Below are 23,338 nucleotides of genomic sequence, written 5' to 3'. Positions count from 1 at the left end.
TTGTCTGGTTACACCCAATGATGACCAAATTTGAGATATTTAGCATAAATACTTTAAAAATACCTACAAATGCCGCCTGTGAAAAGTGTTCAAATAGACTAAAGTACCGGTAGGTAGCGTAGCCTACCATATCGTACCGTAGGCTAGGCCTACATTTGATGAGTGTGGAGTTCTTAGACTACACTACCTCAGAGATGATTGTGAGTAATATTGCGTTTTTGACAATATATTTGCAAAGGCCAAATTTGGGGAAAATTTTGTTTGCCCCCTCACCCTCAAAATGTTTTATTCTCCTACGACTATGACTTCAGGGCATAGGCGTAGCCAGGGGGGCGAAAGGGGCCATGGCCCCTCCCAAATTTTCCAAGTTTGCATTACAAAGTTAAGCCCTTTGTTGAAAATATAATAAAGTTATAGGAATTTATAACGTTTTCCAAGACATCTGGCTATTAACACTCCCAAGAACTTGTTTTAGACACACAGAAAGACACCAATAAATTTTGCAAATTGTAAATCGCGCAAAATTTACGCGATTTACGTTTCTTTGAACTTATTTGTGGAAGCAATTTCAGAATGGCTACTCTGTTGGGTTTTTGTGTAGCTGAGTTTTTGGTGTTCTTTAATTTTAGCCGCAGTTTTTGCCGTTCGTGTGTAAGAGCTACTTTTAATAAGTTAATAGCTGTTTATCTGCTAATAAATTTTATACAAATATTACCCTAAAAGTGTTTCCAGAAAGAGCTATAATCCATTATTTGAGTGTAATTTTTCAAAAAATTGCTAGGGGAGCATGCCCCCGAACCCCCTAGAATATGCGTGGCTTCGGCACGCTCTAAATCCCCACCACTTTCATTGCTTCCCTTGCTCAATAGACCTCCCCAATCCCCGACTTTTTTTTGTTTTCATCTGTATTGTGACTTTTCTGCATGGGTTTTCAATGCTGATTTCAAAAATTTGCATAAAATTTTTTCGATTAACGTCTGGGAAGGGATGCCACGAATTACCCATAACTACCCATAAGCACCATAAGTCGTGTCGAATTACCCATAAGTCGCGTCGAATTACCCATAAGTCGCGTCGAATTACCCATAAGCCCCATAAGTCGCATTGAATTACCCATAAGCCCCATAAGTCGCGTTAAATTATCCATAAGCCCCATAAGTCGCGTCGAATTACCCATAGGCACCATAAGTAGCATTGAATTACCTAGAAGTAACGTCGAATTACCCATATACCTGTATAGTGTAGAGTGTAGTCTATAGCCGTCTAGAAGCCTAGTAGTCGTCTGCATAGCCGAGTGGTGAGGAGCACTGGCTGGGCGTTCCAAAATATAGTTCGACACCGCTCAAGAGCAGGACACTTGAAGGCATGCCTAAAGTTGGACACAAAGATTGTCTTTGTTGTCTTCCCGTCCGCTTATGTGTAATCTGCAGTTTGCTGCAGCAGATGGAGTGTTTTGTCCGATAACACACTTTAACATTGGACAATTTTCCCTATGAAACAGGTGACTGCAGCATAGCAATCGTTCTTGCACTCAGCTAGACACTTAATTCTTGCTTTGAACTTGATAATTAAAGAAAAAAAGAATAATGGCAAGGGTGGGAATCAAACCCATGTCACCAAATTCAATAGCTTTTTGGCTAAACCACTCCGCCACGCAAGCGCTCGTGAAATCTTTGCTTAATTTGGTTTATATGGGTAATGTTTCGAGAACGCTCACAATATTATCAGTTTAGTTTGTTTTTATTTCTGACCATCACAACGAAAAAACAATATACGACAAACTTAGCACAGATCTATAAAAGGTAGAAGCGACAAAACGCGGACGTTATGACGTGCATGATACCAAAGCAGGACAATCAGTTTAAGTGACACGGTCGCAACAGCGACTTCCAGATTACATATACGCTGACATGAAGGCGTAAGTAATTCCACGTTGCTTATGGGTAATTCGACGCGACTTATGGGTAATTCGACGCGAGTCGAATTACCCATAAGCCCCATAAGTCGTGTCAAATTACCCATAAGCTCCATAAGTCGCGTCGAATTACCCAAATGCCCCATAAGTCGCTTCGAATTACCCATAAACAAGACGTTTTTACAGATAAATGCAGATTCCCAGTGCAGATTCGACTTAATTTATTGGAAAGATGACATCAGAAGATGACGAGGGGAGTAAATTAAGTCCTGAGGTAGATGGCTGAGAATCTGCATTTATGTATAAAAAACGTCTTGTTTATGCATCCGTATATATATATCAAAAATTAATAGGTATGTTACTTTAAAAATCATTGGGCCGTTAAGCATACTGGGAACAAACATACATCACATCATACTTTATTACCGTTATTCGATTCTTCAATGGATAATTCTTGAAGCGTTTCAACCTCTTTCTATCAAGGGGTTCAAGAGATGCTGGTTGGTTTGTTTCAAGTAATTTAAGAAACTGTATATATATCTTCTGCCTTATCTTCTGGTAGCAATGTTTTGTTTTTGTTATTAAGATTTTCGGCATTCTTAGCAGATATCATAAATCGTGTTGTCAGTGTTTCTTGAAATTTAATTAAGGCAGCAGATTCCTTTTTGGCATGTTTGTATTTCTTGTATTCATCAACCAAACGAATAATTTTGTTTTGGATATTTTGTTTTGTCATCAGTGGAATGCAAGCAGGCTGCCATACTTTTGCTAGACATACTTAGAGCTCGACCGATATCACTTTTTGAGGCCGATACCGATATTTATGAAATTTTTAGGCCGATACCGATATATATCGGCCGAAATATATCAGCTACGAAAAGTTTGTTACCAACAAAGTTATTAAGTAACAAACCAGTGCAAGAAAGTTTATGCATTAGATTAGTTGCTGTAATGGAAAAATCATTCTTAACACTAATCACAAAAAACACCGAACAAAAAAGAAACAACCCAGGCCTCAAAATTCGTTTTTGCTGACGGCGGACAAACATGTCTGGTCAGAATTCTTCGCCATTTAAGAGGTATGGCTACGGTTTGTAAGGCTTTTTAAAATTTCAGCGAAGGCTTTCATCAGACCAACGAGGTGCGCTTGGAGAGTCAAAGCGCCGTGTAGCTGCAATACGCTGCATAACTGATTAACTTCCACCGAACGAGGTCGTGTGGCTTCTTGCGTCACAATGCTCTGGGCACGGGTCGGAAAACTTCTACAATGACGCTACCATTTTCTTCTGTACAAAGTTTCACTAGGATTTTTTCTTTGGGTTTATTTTGCATGTCATATGAACAAAAGTTAATTTTCCGTGGGCCTTTTCTTTCTGGTGCACGGTCGTTTGGTCGACAGGACGTTTGGTCGACAAGACATTTGGTCGACAGGACGTTAGGTCGACAGAACGATTCATTTTTGGGTTAGGGTTAGGGTCAGGGTTAGATTACGGTTATGGTTAGTTAACTAACCCTAACCCTAAAATAAATCGTTCTGTCGACCTAACGTCCTGTCGATCAAACGTCCTGTCGACCAAATGTCTGTCGACCAAACGTCCTGTCGACCAAATGACCGGGTACCTTCTTTCTTACTGTAATACCAAAACTTGACAAATTTTGCTGCATCTTGCTGTGATAGCCTACTCGTATGATCTAATTTTGTAACAACAAATCTTGCCTTATCAATATCACTCGGAGATCAAAGCCAAACATTGTGACGTAAGACTTGAAATAAGTTGCGCGTGGTTAGTGTAGAAGTACACCGGTACTCCCATCGATTCTTAGCGAACAGTTCACCTTTGTTATGCTGATGCAACGTCACCAATCGTTGAAGCAACGTAAAAATTGAACGTTTTCCTGCTTGAATGGAAGTTAAGGGATACAGTATTAACATTTTCTAGATGCGCGCACTAGAATGGGCGAGAAATCACATTCTTGCAACAATTGTTCGTGCTATGCAAGCACGATTGAGCAACTTGTGTTTCTTCATGTATGGCTGGTTTTGAGTTTGCTTTTGCTGGCCGATGTTTATCGGCAAAAAATAGCCGATACAATATATCGGCTACAGTACACCTGATATCGGCCGATATATATCGGCTGACCGATATATTGGTCGAGCTCTAGACATACTGCTGTATCCCAAGCTGCGAGCTTCCCACTCTGTTGGTTACGAAGATTTAATTGAAGATGATATATGTATTTCTGAAGAACATCTCCAGTAGTTGGTCTAAATTGTCCTTCCTTGAAATGTTTTAAAGGCTGCAAATTACCAAGCAAACAACCATTGTTCATTTTACTCTTCCTCAGCTCCATGATGGATACATGAATACACACGGAATGTTAGACAGTAGAAGTGTATACAATACGTTATATAATCAATAATCATACAAAATACAAGTAGAAAATGCTAACTGATCAATAGTGAAACCTGAAATGCATTACAGAAGGTTATCGTTAAGTTAAGCTGACTTAATCCATTTTGCCACATGATTTAGATACATAGACTACATTATGCTGGGTGGGAGATGCTATTGAAATTGTGGCGGACCGTGACCATCTTGCACTTGATCAGAGCTCTTTCCGGACAATGAAGCGTGTATTCTAACATCAAGTGCAATGGGTACCCAGATGTTTGCTACCTTGAGATGATCGGTTCCATGTTATATTGTATATGACTCCAGGCATTTAACATTTGTGGTGCCCAAGGAATACATCTCGTTGTAGGAATGAAGCAACTGCTACAAAATCATTCATGCATGACTGTTCGTATCAATTTTATAATAACTTTTTTTCTGTTGCTCTGAGACACTTTTTAATATATTTTTTGAACTCCTTACCCCCAAAAACCCCTTGACAGCAACTTTCACCATTTTTCTAGTATCATTTGGCAATAAATTAACAAAAATCAGTCATGCGTGACTGCGTAATCTGGGTACTTAAACGGTCATAACTCTGGTACCGGTTGTCCAATTTTAATAATTTTTTTTTCAAATTTTTCAGCAGAAGAAATGTTTTCAGATAATCTAGATATCAGCATACTAGGTTAAAAGTAAATGGGTTTTAAAGAGGATTTTTGTAATTTTTATGAAAAGTTGTTGCTAAGCAACCGCGAATAACTTCCCAGACGTTAATCGAAAAAAATTTTATGCATATTTTTGAAATCAGCATTGAAAACCCATGCAGAAAAGTCACAATATAGATGAAAACAAAAGAAAGTCCGGGGATTGGGGAGGTCTATTGCTCAACCCACCAGGATAAACCACTGCACATCAAGTGCCGGTGGCTTAAAGAAAACACTTTGTTGTTCTCTTCAATTCAACAAATATTTGCCCCCCCCCCCAAATTTTTTTCAGGCTACGCCACTGCTTCAGGGCTGAGTTTTTTTTTTTCGCTCATTTATCGGTCATTGACCGATTTTTTAGCAGAATGTCCGAAAAAAATATAGGCTAGCCAATTCGGTCAAAATGTCCGAAAAAATATATAGTCAATTGACTAATGACTATATATGACCAAAAATGACTGAAAATGACCGAAATAAATAAAATTGACCGAATTTTTTCAAGTCATTTCGGACAAATGACCGAAAAGTCTCAGCGAAAAAAAAACCCAGCTTCAGGGCTTTCACTTTCAAGGAGATTTAGTTCTATTTTGAAAGTTTAAGGACTTTTAATACTCACTAACGCCATTGGCTGTCATTTTTGTACATTCTGCATGTAAATGATTGTGTATTTATGATACCGGTACTAGTGTTTTTTATGTGAGTCTAGTGTTTTTTTAGTCAAATCTAGCACTTTTCCATGACAAGAGAGTTTCAACTTTGTTCTCAACCTTTTTGTCTTGGTGTATCCCTTTTGGTGCTTTCGAAGCGGTCGTGGACCCCTAAAAATTTATATTTGAAATTTTAGTATATCGCGTCTCCTTATGGAATCATACATTATGTTACATAAGTTTTGAAGCAACACACTAAGAAGAATTTGCTGAATTCGCAACGCATTAGAAGAATTTACTGAATTTGCAACGCACTTGACGTTTGATGAGATTGACGAAATTATGTTATGACTTTTGAACTATATGTTGGCACACAGGATCAAACATCAGTTACAATTTATATGCTCATTTGATGTTTTTCCTAAATTTGATCAAAAGTAATAGAATACTTGCGACCGTTACAAAGAATTTCTCTCTTAATTTTCATTTGTAATCAATATTAATTCATTACAGGCCTCGAAACAACTTTTTGTTTCCGGCGGCCAAACGTGTCCGACTGAAGCAAGCTGTTCGGCGGCCAATCACAAGCACATGGCGGCCATTGGAACTTAGACACGCATCAACATACAGTCTTCGAAATTAGCACATTTTTACTTCAGCAGAAACGTTGCCCAGGCCAAACGACAAAAGTTGAAATTGCCTCGGCAATTGCTGTGAACGTTTATTACGAAACAATTGTACCAAAACATGTAAAACGAGAAGCGAAAAATATACTAGAGTAGTTTATCACGACCGCATTGTTTGATTTGTTGTGATGTAATAATACCAAAAGTAGCGATAAAGCGAGATACAAGATACGCACGTCGCACGCTGTTGCAGTAATTCACGTCAAATAACTCACAGGGAGGAAAAGTAAGTTAATTTTGGGTTCTTCTTCTTCATCGTGTGTCACACGGCCGTAGCCCAGAGCATCACGCAGGCTCTTGCTCTATCGTTGAACTCGGCCAAATCCTGTGCAGAGCACCTTGCTTTTAGGTCAGGGCATTCGAGTAGGTGTTGCATCGTTTGCTCCTGTCCGCATTTGCAACTTGTGCTCCCCATGGAATACCCCCAGTGTCTCATCGAGGTTTTACACCTGCCAATACCAGTTCTTAAGCGGTTGAGGCATCGCCAGTACTTCCACGGTTCACGTTTTCCGGGAGGAAGGCTCTCCATGGGTGTGAGCTCCATATTGGCCAATGTCGGTCCGGCTGCCAGTCTCTCCTGCCATAGTTGAACCCGCACATTGGCGGCGACATCGTCATGACCTAATGGGACAACTGAAGCAAGGAAACTTTTTCTTGACTTCAGACGCCTGTGTGCTGGAGTTTGGCCATACAGTGGGTGTCTCAAATCTATGTCCTGACAAGATCTTTCCTTTCTGCTGGTCACGCATCTTCTGATGTTGGGGGGAGCAATTCCAGACAGAATGTGCAGCGACGTGATGTTGGTTGGTTTGAGACAACCTGTAATCAGACGGCAGCTTTGGTTCAATATGGGGTCAATTTTCTTGGCATGTGCTGAGCGTTCCCACACTGGGCAAGCGTATTCTGCAACCGAATAGCATAAGGCTAAAGCAGTTGACCGTATTGTGTCAGGGAGGGCACCCCAATCAGAGTTTCCGAGTTTTTGCAAAATATTATTTCTAGAAGCCACCTTAGCTCTTACTTTTTCAATTTTGGGTTGATTCAACGTTCGAGTCAGTACAAATCGATTTAATTTTCCGGCTGGTTATATTGCGTAACAATGCCCAATAAGAAATTTACGTTTGTTTTACATTAATTCGACATCTAACAACGTTGAATGATCATAAAATAACGTTAATTGTTCAACCAGGTACCGTAACAAATTAATAGCTCCCTGCGAGAAGATTGCCTCGATTTACATGTACAGTAACATAATTTCGACACAATTGAGATACTGCGAACAACACAAAGTCTGTTTGATAAAGATCTAGCTGTCAGAATCATCAGATGCTGTATCGGAGCACGAGGTTATCGCGTCGCCACTGGAATCAGACACATTAAGAGGCTCATCGCTTAGCTGCAAATCTACACCGTCTTCGCCATTCGCAATGAAGCGTCCACGTTTTGCGGCTTTCGGGCTTTGATACCAATCCACACGCCTCTTTCTTTTTCGTAGAGCTACCGTACCGTACATCAGGGTGTTGACTAAGGAACAAATCTATGGCTGTGCCATAATGACTGGGAGGAATATCTAACCCTAACCTTACAAGCGCTCGTGTGGCCTTGGCATTTTTATTGCCGACACTAATTTTGAAGACTGAACATATCGCATCAATAAAGTGTATTGTGATGTCGCTTGCATCCTGCGAATGTCAGACATCAGCTGATTGGTCAATCAATAATGTTAATAATTCAAGCATAAACAGTGTGTATTGTGATTTATCGGGTGCTTTGACTGCTTTCTAATCTTTTGTGATTATAAGTGGCAAAGTACTTTATTCACAAGGCCGCTTGCGTAAAATTGTCTCGGAACGTCATGGCGGACAAATGCGGCCGACGGAAGGGTGAGACCCGGCGGACAAAATGTCGGTTTTTGTAGGTTAATCGCGGCCATGGCCGCGATGGCCGATTTTAGTTTCGAGGCCTGCATTATAACCGCAGTCATTGCAAAACTGTGAGTGGTGATAGACTGCTGACTAACTGCATTTCTAAGATTGATCAACAACCTGCTGTCTCAAAAGAATTAAGTTGAACATAGCCAACATAGCCTCATTAAAAGGTTTAAGTCATATATGATATTTTAGTTAAGAAACCAAACCTTTGTGCTATGTCCTTTGCAATTTCAAATGACGCGCCAGTGCGTTGCAACTTACCGTACAGTTTGAGAATCACTGTAGGCTAAAACATAAACAAAGCACAAACAATATTTAAATTTTGTAATTAATCATGCTGAAAACTCGGAAACTTTCACGGACCCCCTGAAATCACTTCACGGACCCTTTGGGGTCCGTGAACCCCTGGTTGAGAACCACTGCTTTGGAGTTTGGACATGCCCGGTTTAGACTACAACATAAAATTAACTATGTACAACTATCTTTGCAACAGCTTATTGTTTTGTGGAAGCTAGAGACTGGAGTAAGCTGTTGATATTGCCTAATGCATAATAAGACACCCAAAACATAAGCAGTTGCAAAATTGTTCTTTTTGCCAGACAAAGTTATAGATATTGATAGGCTATCATTAGATTACATTTTCGAAACGGTTATTCATGGCATTCTACTGGGATCAACATTCATTATTTGATCTGGATGATGATTTCTTTGGTCATTTTGGTGCGCCTTATTATTACAATGATGTTTTAAGTGATGATGAGGATTTCTATGGTCATGAAAGCCTGTCTGATCATTTTAATAGCACTGATGAAGAATCAGTTTCAGGTACTGATTATTATCAGAAGAATCAATATTGGAAAACAAAGATGGAAAAACTGAATAGGTAATTTATTTTGCTTTTGAGCTATTAATTTTGATGTCAATCACCGCCATAGGTGTCAATTTTTTCTTAGAAGAGAGGAATTCTGGGTGGGCGAGAGTTTTTCAAACAGATTTCATTGAATTTGTATGTTCGCAAATTCGCAATGGTTAGTCGGGTCTGCTACTATTCGGTGAGTCCGATTCGGTGAGTTTCTAACTCCTAACCCCTAACCCTAAAACGGCAATGATAATTAGGCTACGGTACCCGATAATTTAAAAAAAAATTGAAAAAATCCCCCGTTAAGGGATCGGACTCACCGAAACGGGCCATTCCGGGTTAGTCTTTCTCACAAAGACTGTGCTTAGCGTCGCTGCAGCAATTAAGCTTTAATAGGTTTGATGTTTGCTTCTTTGCGCCTTGAGATCTTACAACCTAAAAAGCTCGTGACCTGTTATCTTTAAAGTGGCGCCTTCGGATTTGCCGCAAAATGTTCGGACAGGTGACTACAATAACAAGTATCCACTGGAATTCGGAAAAAAGCTTCCTTTGCAACACATGACCTTCCAGAGCCGGAAGCTGATCCGGCAGCATGCTAACGTCAAATGGAGCAGGTAGAGATCCATGGCTTATGCTGTCTTCTACAACTACCGGTGCATTGCCTGAGACATTGACTTCACCACTGTTCATCCTTGAACTAGCACTGGTTTCTTCATCAATGTCATCTCTACGTTTATTTGTGTTGGACGTGGCTTCTTCAGCGTTATCATCTCGACGCCTTTTGGAAGCTGGTTTTAAGAATGCGCGAAAAGATGTTTGACTTTGCTTCATGTTTAACTTTTCAATTAATGAATTTGACAACATCGCGCGGTGCCCCAATTTATACCCAGCAACAAGTTTGTGAGGAAAGATTTGTAAAAAGCGATGGTTTCAGTACGTCTTTAGTTTGTATGGGTTATTTTATTGTCGTGTTCATTATTATGATGTCATATTCATATTCCCTTACGCTGACCCGGAACTGAAGTTTGATTGTGACGTAACGAAAGTGAGACCATTCGGAGAAAAAATCAAACGTGGCTTTCTCTCACCAGGAATTGCTAGCGTGTTGCAGTTGCCGTGGCAACAACAATGCAGTGAGTAGGTTATCGCCTTTTTTCAATGCAGCGTTGTTGCGAAATTGCTTTGTTTTGTCAGATACCTAGCGAGAGGCAAAGCGTAAAACAAGAAGTTGCGCTGCAGTTGGTTGGATAATTCAGAGTTTAACAAAAACGGAAATAATTGTAACAAACACTTCATAAGTGTCATGAAAACAGGGTGGGCGAAACATAATTTGCCCACCCTCGTTTCACGGCAGGGTGGGCGGCGCCCAGCCGCCCACCCTATTTCGACGCCTATGATGACCACTGATTATAATACCCAATTTATCCATTTTCAAACAATGGTTTTTCATTTACAGGGCTCTCGTGCATTTTTATAGTTACAAGTCTTACCAAAATGACAACCGACCTACCAAACTGATTGTTGTTCCCAACAATACACTACACTATCTGTAGTGTATATAACTTACAAGACTTTTGAGCACTTTTTGTAGTATTAATATTAATTATCATATAATTTAGATTAAATTATCATATAAATTAATCAATATATTGACTGATTAATATTTTTGTTTGTAATCTGTTTTTTATCGAAAGTCTTTACAGTCTTTTATCGAATACCGTTATACTCGAGTATAAGTCGAGATGTTTGCAAGTGAATTTCACCTCTAAAAGACAGGTTCAACCTATACACAGGGCAAGCTATTGTCTCCAGCTTGGCAGTTTTCAAAATGAACGCATTTTTACTGCCGCAAAATCATTGGTGACGTAGATTGCGGAGTTTGAAACGGCATCGAAAAGTAAAAGTTTTGAATACGTTTATTTCCAGTGATTCGAACTTAAATTTCAAATTTAATGATTTCTTGTCAATTCTAAACTTTATGCACTTGTTGAGCAATATGCAAAGCTCACGAGACCACACAAAGAGAGCTGTTTTAAGAAATCGATTTTTTTATTTTTGCGTGTAGAATATTATAATCGTTCTTATTACGTAACATTCCATGATCGTTGAAGTCGATGTCAAACCTAAGCGGTCGCATAAAACAATGATGTCAGTTTAGCTAGGTGATAATAGCGGTAAGAGACGTCGTTATTGCAGGCAATATCTGTGGCCAAGACCATTAAACACCTTTTCTTTTATAAATCGGTTTTCAATTTAATTCTCACACATTGCGAACAAAACAATGCATTCTGTTGAATCATAATAAATTGATCTCACAGCAGGAAGACCTCGTTTAAAATAGCGCGTCTAATTTAGCTGGTTTACTTAATATTGCAGTGAATAGTTACGTGACTATTCCAGCAGCGTAAGTTACTCTATTATCTACTTTGAAATTTCCATACCGTATGAGAAAGCCATGCGATCAGCTGCTGTTTGTTAGGCTATTTTTCGCTTTCGGCACTCTTTAAGTCCGTTTAAAATAATTTAACTGATTTAAATCTCTTTCACGAAGTGTTTTATCTTTGAAATACCACTTGTAATAACCAATTTTGTTGCCCCTGGTTAGTGGTTAAGTCTAAACCCCACTCATCTAAAGCTTCGATAATTTCAACTATAAGCGTCGTTGGATTTGGAAGTTTGTAATAGTTGAGCATTCTAATATATTCTAAGTTTGCATACAGACGGTGACGTAGGATACATGTCGATTTTATGTGAGCAAACATTTCAATTTAATAGTTCAAACATTTTGCGCTAAATTTCATTTCAATTTATTTTTCTTTGTTGGAATGCAAAAGAAACGATATTGTGGAATAAAATACAATTCAAAACTGTAGCCGAATAGGAAAATAGCCGAATCGGGCTAGCCGAAACGGGCCATTCCACTAATAAATACCCTATAAGAAAGTCTGCAAAGACTGGGTATAGTGCCATGAATATAGCAAAATGCTAAGCTTTGGCAAAATATCTTAATTTCATCTGGACTAATGAAAACTCTTCAAATTCACTATTGCCATCATTTATGATTATGTTCATAAACCGAAGAATTTTTGTGCTATTCCGAGTAAAGTGTATTTTATTTAGTGCTTGCATTTTACCTGGAATAGCATGTGTCTACATGTCTGTGCCTGAATAATGTAAACCTAGTATGATTAATCTATATGCAATGAAACCACGAATAACCTATTCGAGAGTCTGCTTAAGATTGGCTAAATGTATTTTCTAGAAATGCAATGATTTGACAGAACCTTGATTCAATGAGCTATAGTTAGGGGTGTTCAATTTCGATTTTCGATTCGATTTCGATTAAGGTGATAATCGAAATTCGTTTTTTGTATCGGACATATTCGAAATTATAGCCGCCCTTTCGGCTGAACGTGGTTGAAAGTAACTCGAGTGGCGCGAAATCTGTCTTGTCACATTTTGCAAGCGAAAAAAGACTTCGACGCATGCGCATCGTCGATCACGTGACTATCACACGCTCTCGCGGGTCCAACGGCCAGTCCTGCACCAGGGATGCCAGGTTGGCATTTTTAATGCCAAATTTCACAAATTTCTCTCAAGAATGAAGATAGCTAGGTTGTGCAATAGCAGAAAGTGTAAGCTGAGCTTTGTCGCAGTTTTATCCATTTTTTACCGAATCCATGGGCGCCTAAGCCGTGGGGGCAGGGCCGTAGCCAGACCGCAGAGCAAGGGGGGGTCAACTTTTTTTTTAGGGGAGGCCGAAAAAATTTAAATGGGCAAAATCATTATAATTGTAGCTGTTGCTCGAGAATGTTGCGATTTTGCCAAGGGGGGGCGAGGCCCCCCTGGCTGGCTACGGGCCTGCGTGGGGGCCAGGCCCCCACGCATATTTCTGTGTGGGGGCAACTTTTTATGCTGTATTGATACATAAAACAATAGATGAACTAGCGATCGGCAGCAGGAAAACACTTTTTGAATGCAAACCGCAACAGCTTCGCGATAAATAATCACTAGAACGAGTTGCGATGCTACAATCCAACAACAGACAACAAAATCTGTCATTTTTACATTGATTTAATGTCTGCAGACGTTGAATCAATGTAAAAATGACTGATTTTGCTGCCTGGGACATAGCAAAAATCTACCATTTCGTGTCGATTCAATGTCATCAGATGTTGAATACACCCAAAAACAACATAATTTGCTACGTAGACGGAGTGTGCGTTTAGCTTTATGCGCTTGAAAACATACTCAATGTCGCTTTCGAGTCGAAACCTCTGCAGTAAAATGTCGCGGCAGTGAATCGCTCGCTGTGAAAATGAACTTGAAGTGTTTGGGATCCCAGCGACCTCGGCTTCAGCGGAGCGATATTTTTCAAAAGCTGGCCTGACCGTCACGAAGCTGAGATCCCGACTGATTGGTGACCATGTCGCTTGTATTCTTAAACACCAACATGGGCCTGGAGCTGTAGACGTTATTTTGTGTTCTTTTTTCGCAAATTTTTATCGCGTTTTCTAGCGAATTTTCATGTCGTTTCTTTCAATAAAATTACATTTTGCAGTGTGGTGAATAGTTGTGATAATCGAAATTCGGAAATTGAAAATAAATTGAATTTCGAATATTCAAATAATCGAAATTGAACACCCCTAGCTATAGTTTAGTTCTTTCGCAAGGACCAACCTTAAATAGCTTTGTTTGTCAATGTTTTTTTTTCAAAATTGTCATCTAAGAACCAACATTACTTTTCATTGACTCTGATATTTTATTGTAGTTTCATTGAAGATGAAACAGTATCAACGAAAGCAAAGCTTCATGCGCAAAAACGCCAGCTTGCCAATCGTCCAAAATCGATTGGTGACCTTGTATTGAGTCACCTTAATGAAGATCGTTGTTCCGAAGCTAAGTACTGTGATATCACCATCAAATCGGACTTGCAAAAATTTCCAGCACACAAATGTGTTTTGAGTGCAGTTTCGGATTACTTTTCTAAGATGTTTTGTGTAGAAATGAAAGAGAAATACGAAAAAGTTATTGAATTGAAAGAAACAAGTTCTGATGTCATTAAAAAGCTTCTTGAAATCATATATTCGAATGATATTGATCCCATCATATCAAATGAAGATGTTTTTGAGTATCTGCCGATTGCAAGGTACATGCAACTGGAATTTTTGATTCACTCTTGTGGTAAACACTTTGTTAAAAATCTTACTGCTGACAATGCATTGTCAAACTGGAGTTATGCTAGAGCTCACGACTTCAAAACTGAGGAAGTAGAAAAGTTTATCTCTCAAAACATTGAATACATAACTGATAAAGATGATTTTCTTCTTCTGGAAAAAGAGGAAATTGAAAGTATTTTAAAGTTAGAGCTGTGTGCTGTCCAGAAGTACACCATGCTTATGAAATGGATAAAACAAAATGAAGCGGAAAAAAAGAAGCATTTGACAACTTTACTTCAACACATTAATTTGAGGGAAGTCCCAATAAAGTATCTGTTTGACGTTGTTTGCCAGGAACCACTGATGATGTCATCACCGGAATACTTTGAACTCACCGCAAAAGCGATGTCCAATCGTAAAAGGCCAATTGCTCATCATGGTCATCGTAATGATAGAATTGATCGTTCGGCTAGTCATTCAAAATCAGTTGTGTTTCTGTACATTGTTCACCACCAGTACTTGCGTGCGAGAGAATACGAGTTGGAAACTAAAGTTTGGACTGATCTCCCACAGTTAAACATCATTGGCGAGGATTTTGGTGCAGTCTACGACGGAGTAAATCTGTTTGTCATTGGAGGCAAAGCGAATGTTGGAAACAAATCGATCGGGTCTGTTCATTGTCTTGACCTCTCTATTGAAACCCCGCAGCCATGGACACTAATGCCGTCGCTGAATCTTGCAAGAAGAAGCATGGGATGTGCTGTATTGGACAGTTGCTTGTATGTGGTCGGCGGCTTTGCATCGAAGAACTGTCTTTCCCACACAGAGACGTTGACTCATCCCCTTGATGATTCATGGACTTCTGTGGGAAGGTCGATGAAGACAAATCGCCGAGATTTAGCACTCGTTTCCTGTGGGGAATGTATATATGCCATTGGTGGCTCCACTATGGAAAATGGGAGATCGTGCAACCGCAACGAGAGCGTGGATATATTCAATTCATGGAACACAAAATCTCCAATGATCGAGCATAGAGGAAAGGGGTTTGCGGGAGTGGCTTTGAATGGGAAAATATACATCGTGGGTAGTGACATCGTTCAGTGGAATTATAAAAACTCCGGCGCATCTGCTGAATGTTATGACCCGAAAAAGAACTCTTGGTGTAAAATTGCGAGACTGAAATCTCTTCAATTTGTGCACTCTGCCTGTGTGGTAGACGGAAAATTAGTTGCATATGGATTCAGCGTGCGAAGGAAAACACCACTTCTTGAAGTGTATGATCCATTCAAAAACGCGTGGGAGGTTTTGCAACAGTTTGATGACGAGATGAAAGATGCAAAAATGCTTGCTGTTTAATTTGTTTACTTGATGAAAATTACAAAGGGAAGCGAGATGTATATCAAAAATCTGGTTGGGGGTGAAAATGCTATCAAGTGTAGAACAATATTTTTCGAGCTAAACTTGCAACAAACGCGCACTGCACGAACTATTGTATATACATTACACGGATAGCCAGCACGAAAAAAAGGCGACTTTGATCAAAATGATTTTGTATTAACTGTTAGCTGCTTTTTACTGGTGCTACAAAGTCTTAGACTCCATGTTTCGCAACAGCTTGCACTTTGTTAAATTTTTCTGTTTCGCTTATATTGGAGTCAGTCATTTTGTTAGTGTGCCAGACAATGGTCGGGCACGATAAATTTTGTCAATGTGCTTTTCTATTTTGTCATTTTTTTTTCAATGCTTTTCTAATTTGTCAGTTTTTTCAATGCTTTTCTATTGCAGCCAGCTTTTTCCGCGGTTATCATTTGAGAAAATTGCATGTAAATATTTGCAGCCTCACATCGACGAATCCGACTATTGGTGGAATTTAGATTTTTGTGAATCGGCAATTGGTATTTTTTTTCTGAGTCGCTTATTTTTTAATGCCATCTTTAAGTGTTATCCTAGTCCGGTACGTAGGACTCAAGTTTTAAACTTAAATTTTTTGAAGAACTGCCATAGCTGGACTTTAAATCCCATTTTGTAAAGGAATTATTTCTAGTTATTTTTATTATCTAATGAAAGAAGCCATTCGAGTGTACGGGAAGGCAAGGACACCGATCTTGCAGTACTTTAGTGTCCAACTTGAAGCTTGCCATTGAGTGCCTTGTGCAGCAGACACAACCGCGTGCTTTTGATCTGTGCTCATCGAATGTATTTTTACCGCTATCATCTCACGGCCACACCAGTTGTGTGAATCATTACCGCCGGCTTGATGTTTTTGTTGGTTCATACGATTTGTGAGTTTCAATGCCGTCAAAGTTCGTTATCGTTAAAACAATCTTTTTACCGGAGCAAACCGCTTGAGCTATTGCGCGGATTTGGACAGAAACGTATTAAGAAGAGTTAGATTCGTACCGTACCTGCAGAACATATGCCCAGAATGAAGTGACACAGTCAAAATAAACTTTGTATTGCACAAACATATTCTTGTTACTAATAGAATGATAGAGCTATCGTATGCCTATGGTTCAACAAACATATTCGTCCGCTACTTTTCAAAATGCCAGGGATGATACTCGACAAACTTTGTGAACAAGAAATCCTGTTCAAATCTCGAAGTATGTTGTGGAGCAGTGCCATTCTACCGTAAGATTTCATTTACAGTAGTGAATTTGCGAGAATTATGATAACAAATAAGAAAACAATTTCTTACCCAGACAGTAAATAACTGTATCTGTAAAAGTTAAATCAATTTTTAAAAATTGACTGATTTGCCGCCAGGGTAAGAGCAACCAATACAGCGAGCGGTTGGAGAACGGTTCAAACATCATCAGACGACGTTAACTCAACCCCTTCGTATACCACAACCGTCTCCCTATGGCTCCAATAAGCCCCATGCATAGCCAACATTCGAACAACCAGTAAATAGAAATTCTACGGCCAGCGTCAGTGATTTGCACAGATATGTTAAGCTGTCTGGATCAAGCTTTCAACAATGAATTGAGTGCCACAAACCAAAAATATTTTACGAGGAAATTAATTATTTCAAGTCGTTTACATGAAAATCATCGTCCAAGCTCAAGGGTTGAGTACACTACACAGTACACACTAATGGGTACAATGGTACGTAGACGCAATCCTCGACTGAAAAACTTTCCCAACATCAATGTCTGCAACCGATCAATGTTCATGTAATAAAAGTGCAATTTCCATCTACGAATTAACCACCACAGATAAAGCTTCCACCAAGAATTCCGCCAGCGAATATTGTTCATGGTCTTCTGTGAGCAAACGGAGAATTTCCCGAGCTAAGAATAGAGTGTCTCTGGCATCTGTTTCAGGCACATCGAGTTCTTTAGGATCCTGCAAGCGCCAGTCGGAATGACAAGTTAATAGGCTATTACATGAAAATGACGTAAATTACACATCGTGGATTGATTCTACGTTAAGTTATTATCTATACGATGCTCAGAAATACGACGGAGGGATCAGCTAAGTCTATGTTGTTTAGTGACCGATCGAATACCAATTTTTGACACTTGGTAAAACTAGAAGTATCGTAGAGTAAGGCCGAAGTTGCAGCCGCAGCTTGCCCAACACGCGTTTTTCCGGCAATTTTGTGCCAAAGTTCTATAGGTGAATAGCTACTATAATAGCACAGACAGTTAGCCGCATACACCCGAGTTAGAGTAACCTTGACCAAATTGCGAGATATCACAATGTTGTTAAACACAGTTTTAAAATAATAAGTATCTCACGCAGCTTGTAATTCAACAGCAAATAAATCCTAACAAAAGGAGCTGGAAGCCTATTGTAATTTCACCAGCTTGTGACAAAATATGAAAAAACGTGCCATACTGCTCTCTCTACCATGTAAGCAATTCACAATCATCACTGGCAAGTAATAAAGTGAGTTTTTGCAGACTGCTACTAGTGCAGACAGCAAACATAATAACAAATTTTTACAATTGCGAAAAATTGTTGGTAGCCTAATAACTGTGGAGCGAGCATTTACCTGCGCTTTTACCCATGAGCTTAACATTGTTGACATTTGTGAGAGAATGATGACTCCGTCTTCTGGACTGGTTGTTAGCAGCAGGTGGTGCAGTCGTTGTCCAACAATCACCATCAACCGAGAGGCAAGATCTTCATTGTTGCCGCAAGTTTTTATCAACTGCATTATAGAAACAGTTGCTTAAAATGCTGTACACATAAAGATACATTTCTGTGTTATACGATGAGTCGCTTTTTGTATATTTAGAATCAAACGATGCATACAATATGATGTGTTGTGTGGGCTAGTGCTGTATCCACTGCAGATGGGCTCTGCTCTCAGCGCTTTACAAGGCAGACAGTTTCAGCGTATACGTATGAAGGCATAACCGAGTGCATGATTGAATACTGATATCGCAAACACATCACAGGCATTAATAGACATAAATTAACGTCAAAGTTCCATTACGAAAAGTTCCGCTTACGTCATAAGCTTTAGCATCCAAACCAAATTTGAACAGTTCGCAAATGTAGTGGATGCGAATCTGAAAGTAGAAGACCACCATAAATCAAAATGTTTGCATATACGCGGTACGAATTTCTCATTGGTGAGATGTACCTAACTAAGGTGCCAAAAGGGAAGAACTACGTCACCTAATCTATTAATCAACTGATTCAACAAAAGTTCACAGCAATAACACCTAACAACACAGCTCAACACACAGCAGCCTCAAGCCAAACAAAAGAGCCGCATTAAAGAACGACTCACTGACTTCAACACAACTTGTCATAACACATGACTAGGGAACTATGTTCCGAAAGGTAGTGCAATTCGCTATTACCACAGCAAACTCGCAGCATCAGGCGAAAACAGGTCATTAATATTTACATTGTGAAGCACCTAACTAACGTATAACCTACGCAATTTCAAGACAATTTGCGATGCAAAACGATATTATTATTAATGTTGGAGCAGTGCAAGTTCACTTACACCCCTGCCAATGTCCATTGTCCAATCACTTCTACACGACTAGTTTCACAAAGTTGTTGTGTTCCTCATTCTCGCCACTCCATTATTCTAACGTGTTATCAAACCCATTGTCTTGTTTGGTCTTATTACAACTTATTAATCTGTGGCTAAATACCACACTGGTCACTGTCAGTTTGAGTCATCAAGCAACTCAAAATAGGATACAAGTTATTCAATCAAGCATTTCATGAAAGCGTTGATATACTGTAAATATCTCTGCGACACTAAAACATGGGTGGGTTGGTTTTGAGTCTTTATCTTGGGACTGACAAAGACTCTGATAGGTTATTCCTGGTAGTTGACGCAGGGCCGGTTACCGAGATTGACAGAGTGAAGTATTCGATTGTTGAAGTGTTGTCGCCAGGGAATTATTCTATCCAGTAAGTCCCGCTGAATGAATTGAGGAGTCGTGGTCTTCTAAGCAGAGTAGTGCAGCTGTGCTCTGAACCATTTCACCCGTGGGCCACGATTTTATCAATGCTGAAGGGTTTAGTTGAGACTTAATAACACATATTTATCGATAATATAATTAATCCATGATATTGACAATACAATTTACAGTAACAAAGCTAGAGTCCGTAGAAGAGGATTCCGTTTCTCTCTTGTATGAGTAAACTAGCTGCGCTTTTTATGATCTAGTTTTTCACTGAAACCCAACCGTTTAAACTACAAGAAATAATTGCACAAATAAGTCCAGCAGAACAGACATTTAAGCAGTAACGTTAACAGAGGGTGCTTTTGGAGCAAGGCCCGGAAAGTTAAAGAAAACGTCGCATATGGTTTTGTTGTAGTGCATTTGTTCAGCGGTGTCTTGTTTTATAATGAAATGTAGCCTCTGGACGGGCCTGCATTCAAGCAAGACACATCGAAGCTAGTCCTAATCGTAATCTATGTTGAAACCAGAGCCAACACGTCACCTGACTATCGTCCAATCGGAACTCAGCGGACATGTGAACACTGGTCTCCACCCATTCCTTCATGTTTTTTTGCACTATGTCATCGTCTAGGGTGGCATGCATACGACTCACGGCCGCTCTGACAACTTTGCAAAGAAACTACAAAACAAAACGACCTTGTGAATACAAATGGTCGACAAGTGTTAGCTTCTTCTTTCACAGGTCAAAGAGGTACCGTTTGCCGAGCTTGAAACTATGACGGTAAATTTGGCTAAGTATTATGGCATGAATCAAGCAGCCATTGCTTTGTTTTATCCTAGAATTGATCATCGTGTGAGAAAATATACATCTTCAAAAAAGTTTCAAAAATCAGTTCAAGAAAATCTTCAAAAAAGGTAACAAACGCACAATTAAATATCAACTTGCAAACTACCGCACCTGCTTCCTGTGCTTGCAAATGTCAGAATCAACGACTTGGGATCGCGACACGACAACCCTGTTGGTGGTCAGGTCGACCAGGAAGTTATTGCGGTTGTTGCTGTCGAACATTTGTGTCAACGGTTTCACTCCTCGCAACGAGAACTCCATAACTCCGTCAATGATGCTGGAAGGGAAGTTTCTGGTGTCACAATTGCTTCAGCGGCATTCGAAGTTAAAGAAATTTAATGCAATACGAGTTATCAATCAAACGGTTTGGAAAGTGCATGCCTTTAGAGATGATATTTTTCAAATATTTGTGTTGTATGTGGATGAACAACAGGACAGAAAACTTCAAATTATTATATTAATCTCAGAAATCGGTATGAGAAAGTGGTTCGGCTAATTTGCACTATAGTTCTAAATGCTGGCATTTGCACAACAATCTTATTCATAATATTATTGCTACGTAAGGATCGATTTCGCTGCAGGAATAGCACGTTCACTCTTGAGCTTATTCAAAAACAAACTTGCAAATAGAAATAACTTCAACAACAAGTTCTACAGGCTGCCCTCTCATTTCAAAGATGATGCGTTCACTAAGGAAAGCCATTCACGACAACTGCTGCAGTTCCAGAACTAACTCACAATGACAAATGCATGGTTAGTTGAACAAGCCCATAGTTTGCTGTCGGCTGGTCTCCTCCTATCTCAGTGATGGATTCCTTGCCAGACACGTTCAACCAGGTGTCGTCTGCCAGCGCTTTGTTGTACACTGAAAGTATGAAGTTACTGCCGTTAGCCGCAATAATTTCAGACCTAACTTGTTGATGACTAATAAGTTCTACGTTCTACAAGCCTACAACTTAAAAGCGTGTAAAGAGTGATTAAGAAAACTTAAAAGCAACCTAAACAAGAGACCAAACCAAAATTAGAAAAATCTGAACGTATTGTGTTTGCACGACATCCACCTAATAACAATAATTATTGAGATACAAGACATTGCTCATCCATATGAGATCAACACAAATCCACCAACCTTGATCCATGGGAGGCTTCGGAAACTGGTCAGGATCGGCATCCGCTATCGCCTGCAGGAGCTGCGTGCAACAATGACAGAACATCGGCATGACGACGGCGCTCATCCCGGTCTCCTTAAGAAATTGATGGCAATTTAGTCAAACTAACATTTCTATAATATCAATGATCTTGCCCAGTGGGGAAAGTTCATTTAGCTCTTTTATTATAGCAGGGGTCCCACTCAAAAGTTTCCTATTTTTTTTATGATTTTATGCCAAAAAAGTTAAAAATTTTATGATTTTTTATGAATTTTTTTGGTTATTTTATGATTTTTTTATGATTTTTCATCAAAATTTTATGCTTTTTTTATGATTTTACATCAGAGCTCGATGTTTTGTTATATTCAATTTTTTAAAGTATTTCTTTTTACAATTTAAGGATAAAAAGCGATTACGGAAAAACAATCAATGCAAGTCATCACGTCAAACCCAACATAGGCTACAGCTTTTGAGTGGAAGTACAAAACATATAATAATATACTGTAAGCTTGTTATTCTTTACATTATTTCAATATGGTTAAATTGTTTAGCTCAGTTCAGAGCAAGCTGCACTTTAAAAATCAAATCAACGCAACAACAGACTTGCAAAGACATTGGGAATAACCAGTAGGCTACTTCTAGGTTCTGCAGAAATCTAACTTATCATAATTCCTTTGGAACAGACCTGTTAATCAGTATTTGCTGTGGCTTGATCTTTCTAGCATGGCTCATGTAAACCAACTTTTTAGTAACATTACCGGTACTCAAATGGTCAAACTGAATGTCTAGATCACCCTGCTTTGCTGAGTGCCGTAAATCAGTTATTATATTATTATACTCTTACTACAACCACCCTAAAAAATAAAGAAAATGAATATGTAATGTGTGAAGAAAGTGAAATATGTGATGCAATAGTGCTTTACAATAAACGAAACAACTGTTCAGGAAGCTGCAATACCATAGTGTAGAACATGGCTAGTTGGCTACTATGTCACTTAATTAAATGCAAGAACAGTAGAATACCTAGTTTCAAATAGCTACAGACCTATATTTTAACACTAATAGGGGCTTTTCTAAAATACGAGTGGCCACTATATATGGTTAATGCAACCCAAAGCTGATCTAGCCCTATTTCAGATCTCGAACCGAGTCATGACCTTACTTTAAACAAGTTCAGGCTTAACTCTAAACTTAAAATAAACCTCCATAGGTATCATAACCAATGATCCTTACTCGACTAGTGGCCAAAGTGACCCTATGAAAAACTATAGCGGCCATTCATAGTATAGAGCAGCCTCTTCACAACACTGAATTGAAAAATGATAGGATAATGATGATAAAATTTCTGATAGGATGATGATGATAGAATTTCTGATTCTGAAGTACAAAAAACCTAAGCCATACCGTACTAGATCAAGAAAATGCAAACAAAAACTAAGAGAGAGAGATACCGATTGCAAGTCAGCATAATTTAGGCTACTTCACACTCACAGCAAGGCAGTTGAAACACGAACAAAAATAGAAATAAAAGAAATAAGACTGAAAATGGCGTTCGTTCAATTTCAAAGTCAACTTAACTTGTTGAGACAAAGTTAATTGGTAAAGAACTCCCTTTTACGATCTTTTCTTTTTAATTTCAGTTTGGAGCCTATAGCATTAGCA

At 39.1% G+C, this 23,338-nt stretch overlaps 2 protein-coding genes across 2 annotated transcripts in view; one reads left to right on the top strand and one right to left on the bottom strand.

Moving 5' to 3' along the window:
* The first annotated feature begins 8,843 nt into the window (after nucleotides 1–8,843).
* Nucleotides 8,844–16,738, top strand: LOC145779810 (kelch-like protein 12). The gene is made up of 2 exons (XM_082591460.1): nucleotides 8,844–9,162; nucleotides 13,910–16,738. The coding sequence occupies exons 1-2, from the start codon at nucleotides 8,936–8,938 to the stop codon at nucleotides 15,651–15,653; spliced, it is 1,971 nt and encodes a 656-aa protein (XP_082447586.1). The 5' UTR covers nucleotides 8,844–8,935; the 3' UTR covers nucleotides 15,654–16,738.
* Nucleotides 16,732–23,338, bottom strand: part of LOC145779800 (rab3 GTPase-activating protein non-catalytic subunit-like) — a 25,128-nt gene continuing 18,521 nt past the window's right edge. Inside the window, exons 25-31 of the mRNA XM_082591448.1 lie at nucleotides 21,658–21,772; nucleotides 21,267–21,393; nucleotides 20,640–20,805; nucleotides 20,223–20,360; nucleotides 18,761–18,820; nucleotides 18,298–18,456; nucleotides 16,732–17,645 (exon numbers count right to left, since the gene is read on the bottom strand). Coding sequence (XP_082447574.1) covers nucleotides 17,496–17,645; nucleotides 18,298–18,456; nucleotides 18,761–18,820; nucleotides 20,223–20,360; nucleotides 20,640–20,805; nucleotides 21,267–21,393; nucleotides 21,658–21,772 — 915 coding nt within the window. The 3' untranslated portion in view covers nucleotides 16,732–17,495. The remainder of the gene's footprint in view (nucleotides 17,646–18,297; nucleotides 18,457–18,760; nucleotides 18,821–20,222; nucleotides 20,361–20,639; nucleotides 20,806–21,266; nucleotides 21,394–21,657; nucleotides 21,773–23,338) is intronic.

This window comes from Aplidium turbinatum, chromosome 1 (assembly GCF_918807975.1).
Source record: "Aplidium turbinatum chromosome 1, kaAplTurb1.1, whole genome shotgun sequence".
NCBI lineage: Eukaryota > Metazoa > Chordata > Ascidiacea > Aplousobranchia > Polyclinidae > Aplidium > Aplidium turbinatum.
Note: the sequence above shows the minus strand (reverse complement) of the source record. Positions and strands in the feature narration are given on the sequence as shown.

Bases quoted from the DNA above. Each gene is read 5' to 3' on its own strand.
- LOC145779810 (XM_082591460.1), top strand. From the start codon at position 8,936: ATGGCATTCTACTGGGATCAACATTCATTATTTGATCTGGATGATGAT. The intron at 9,163-13,909 runs GTAATTTATTTT...ATTTTATTGTAG, and splicing joins AAGATGGAAAAACTGAATAG to TTTCATTGAAGATGAAACAG.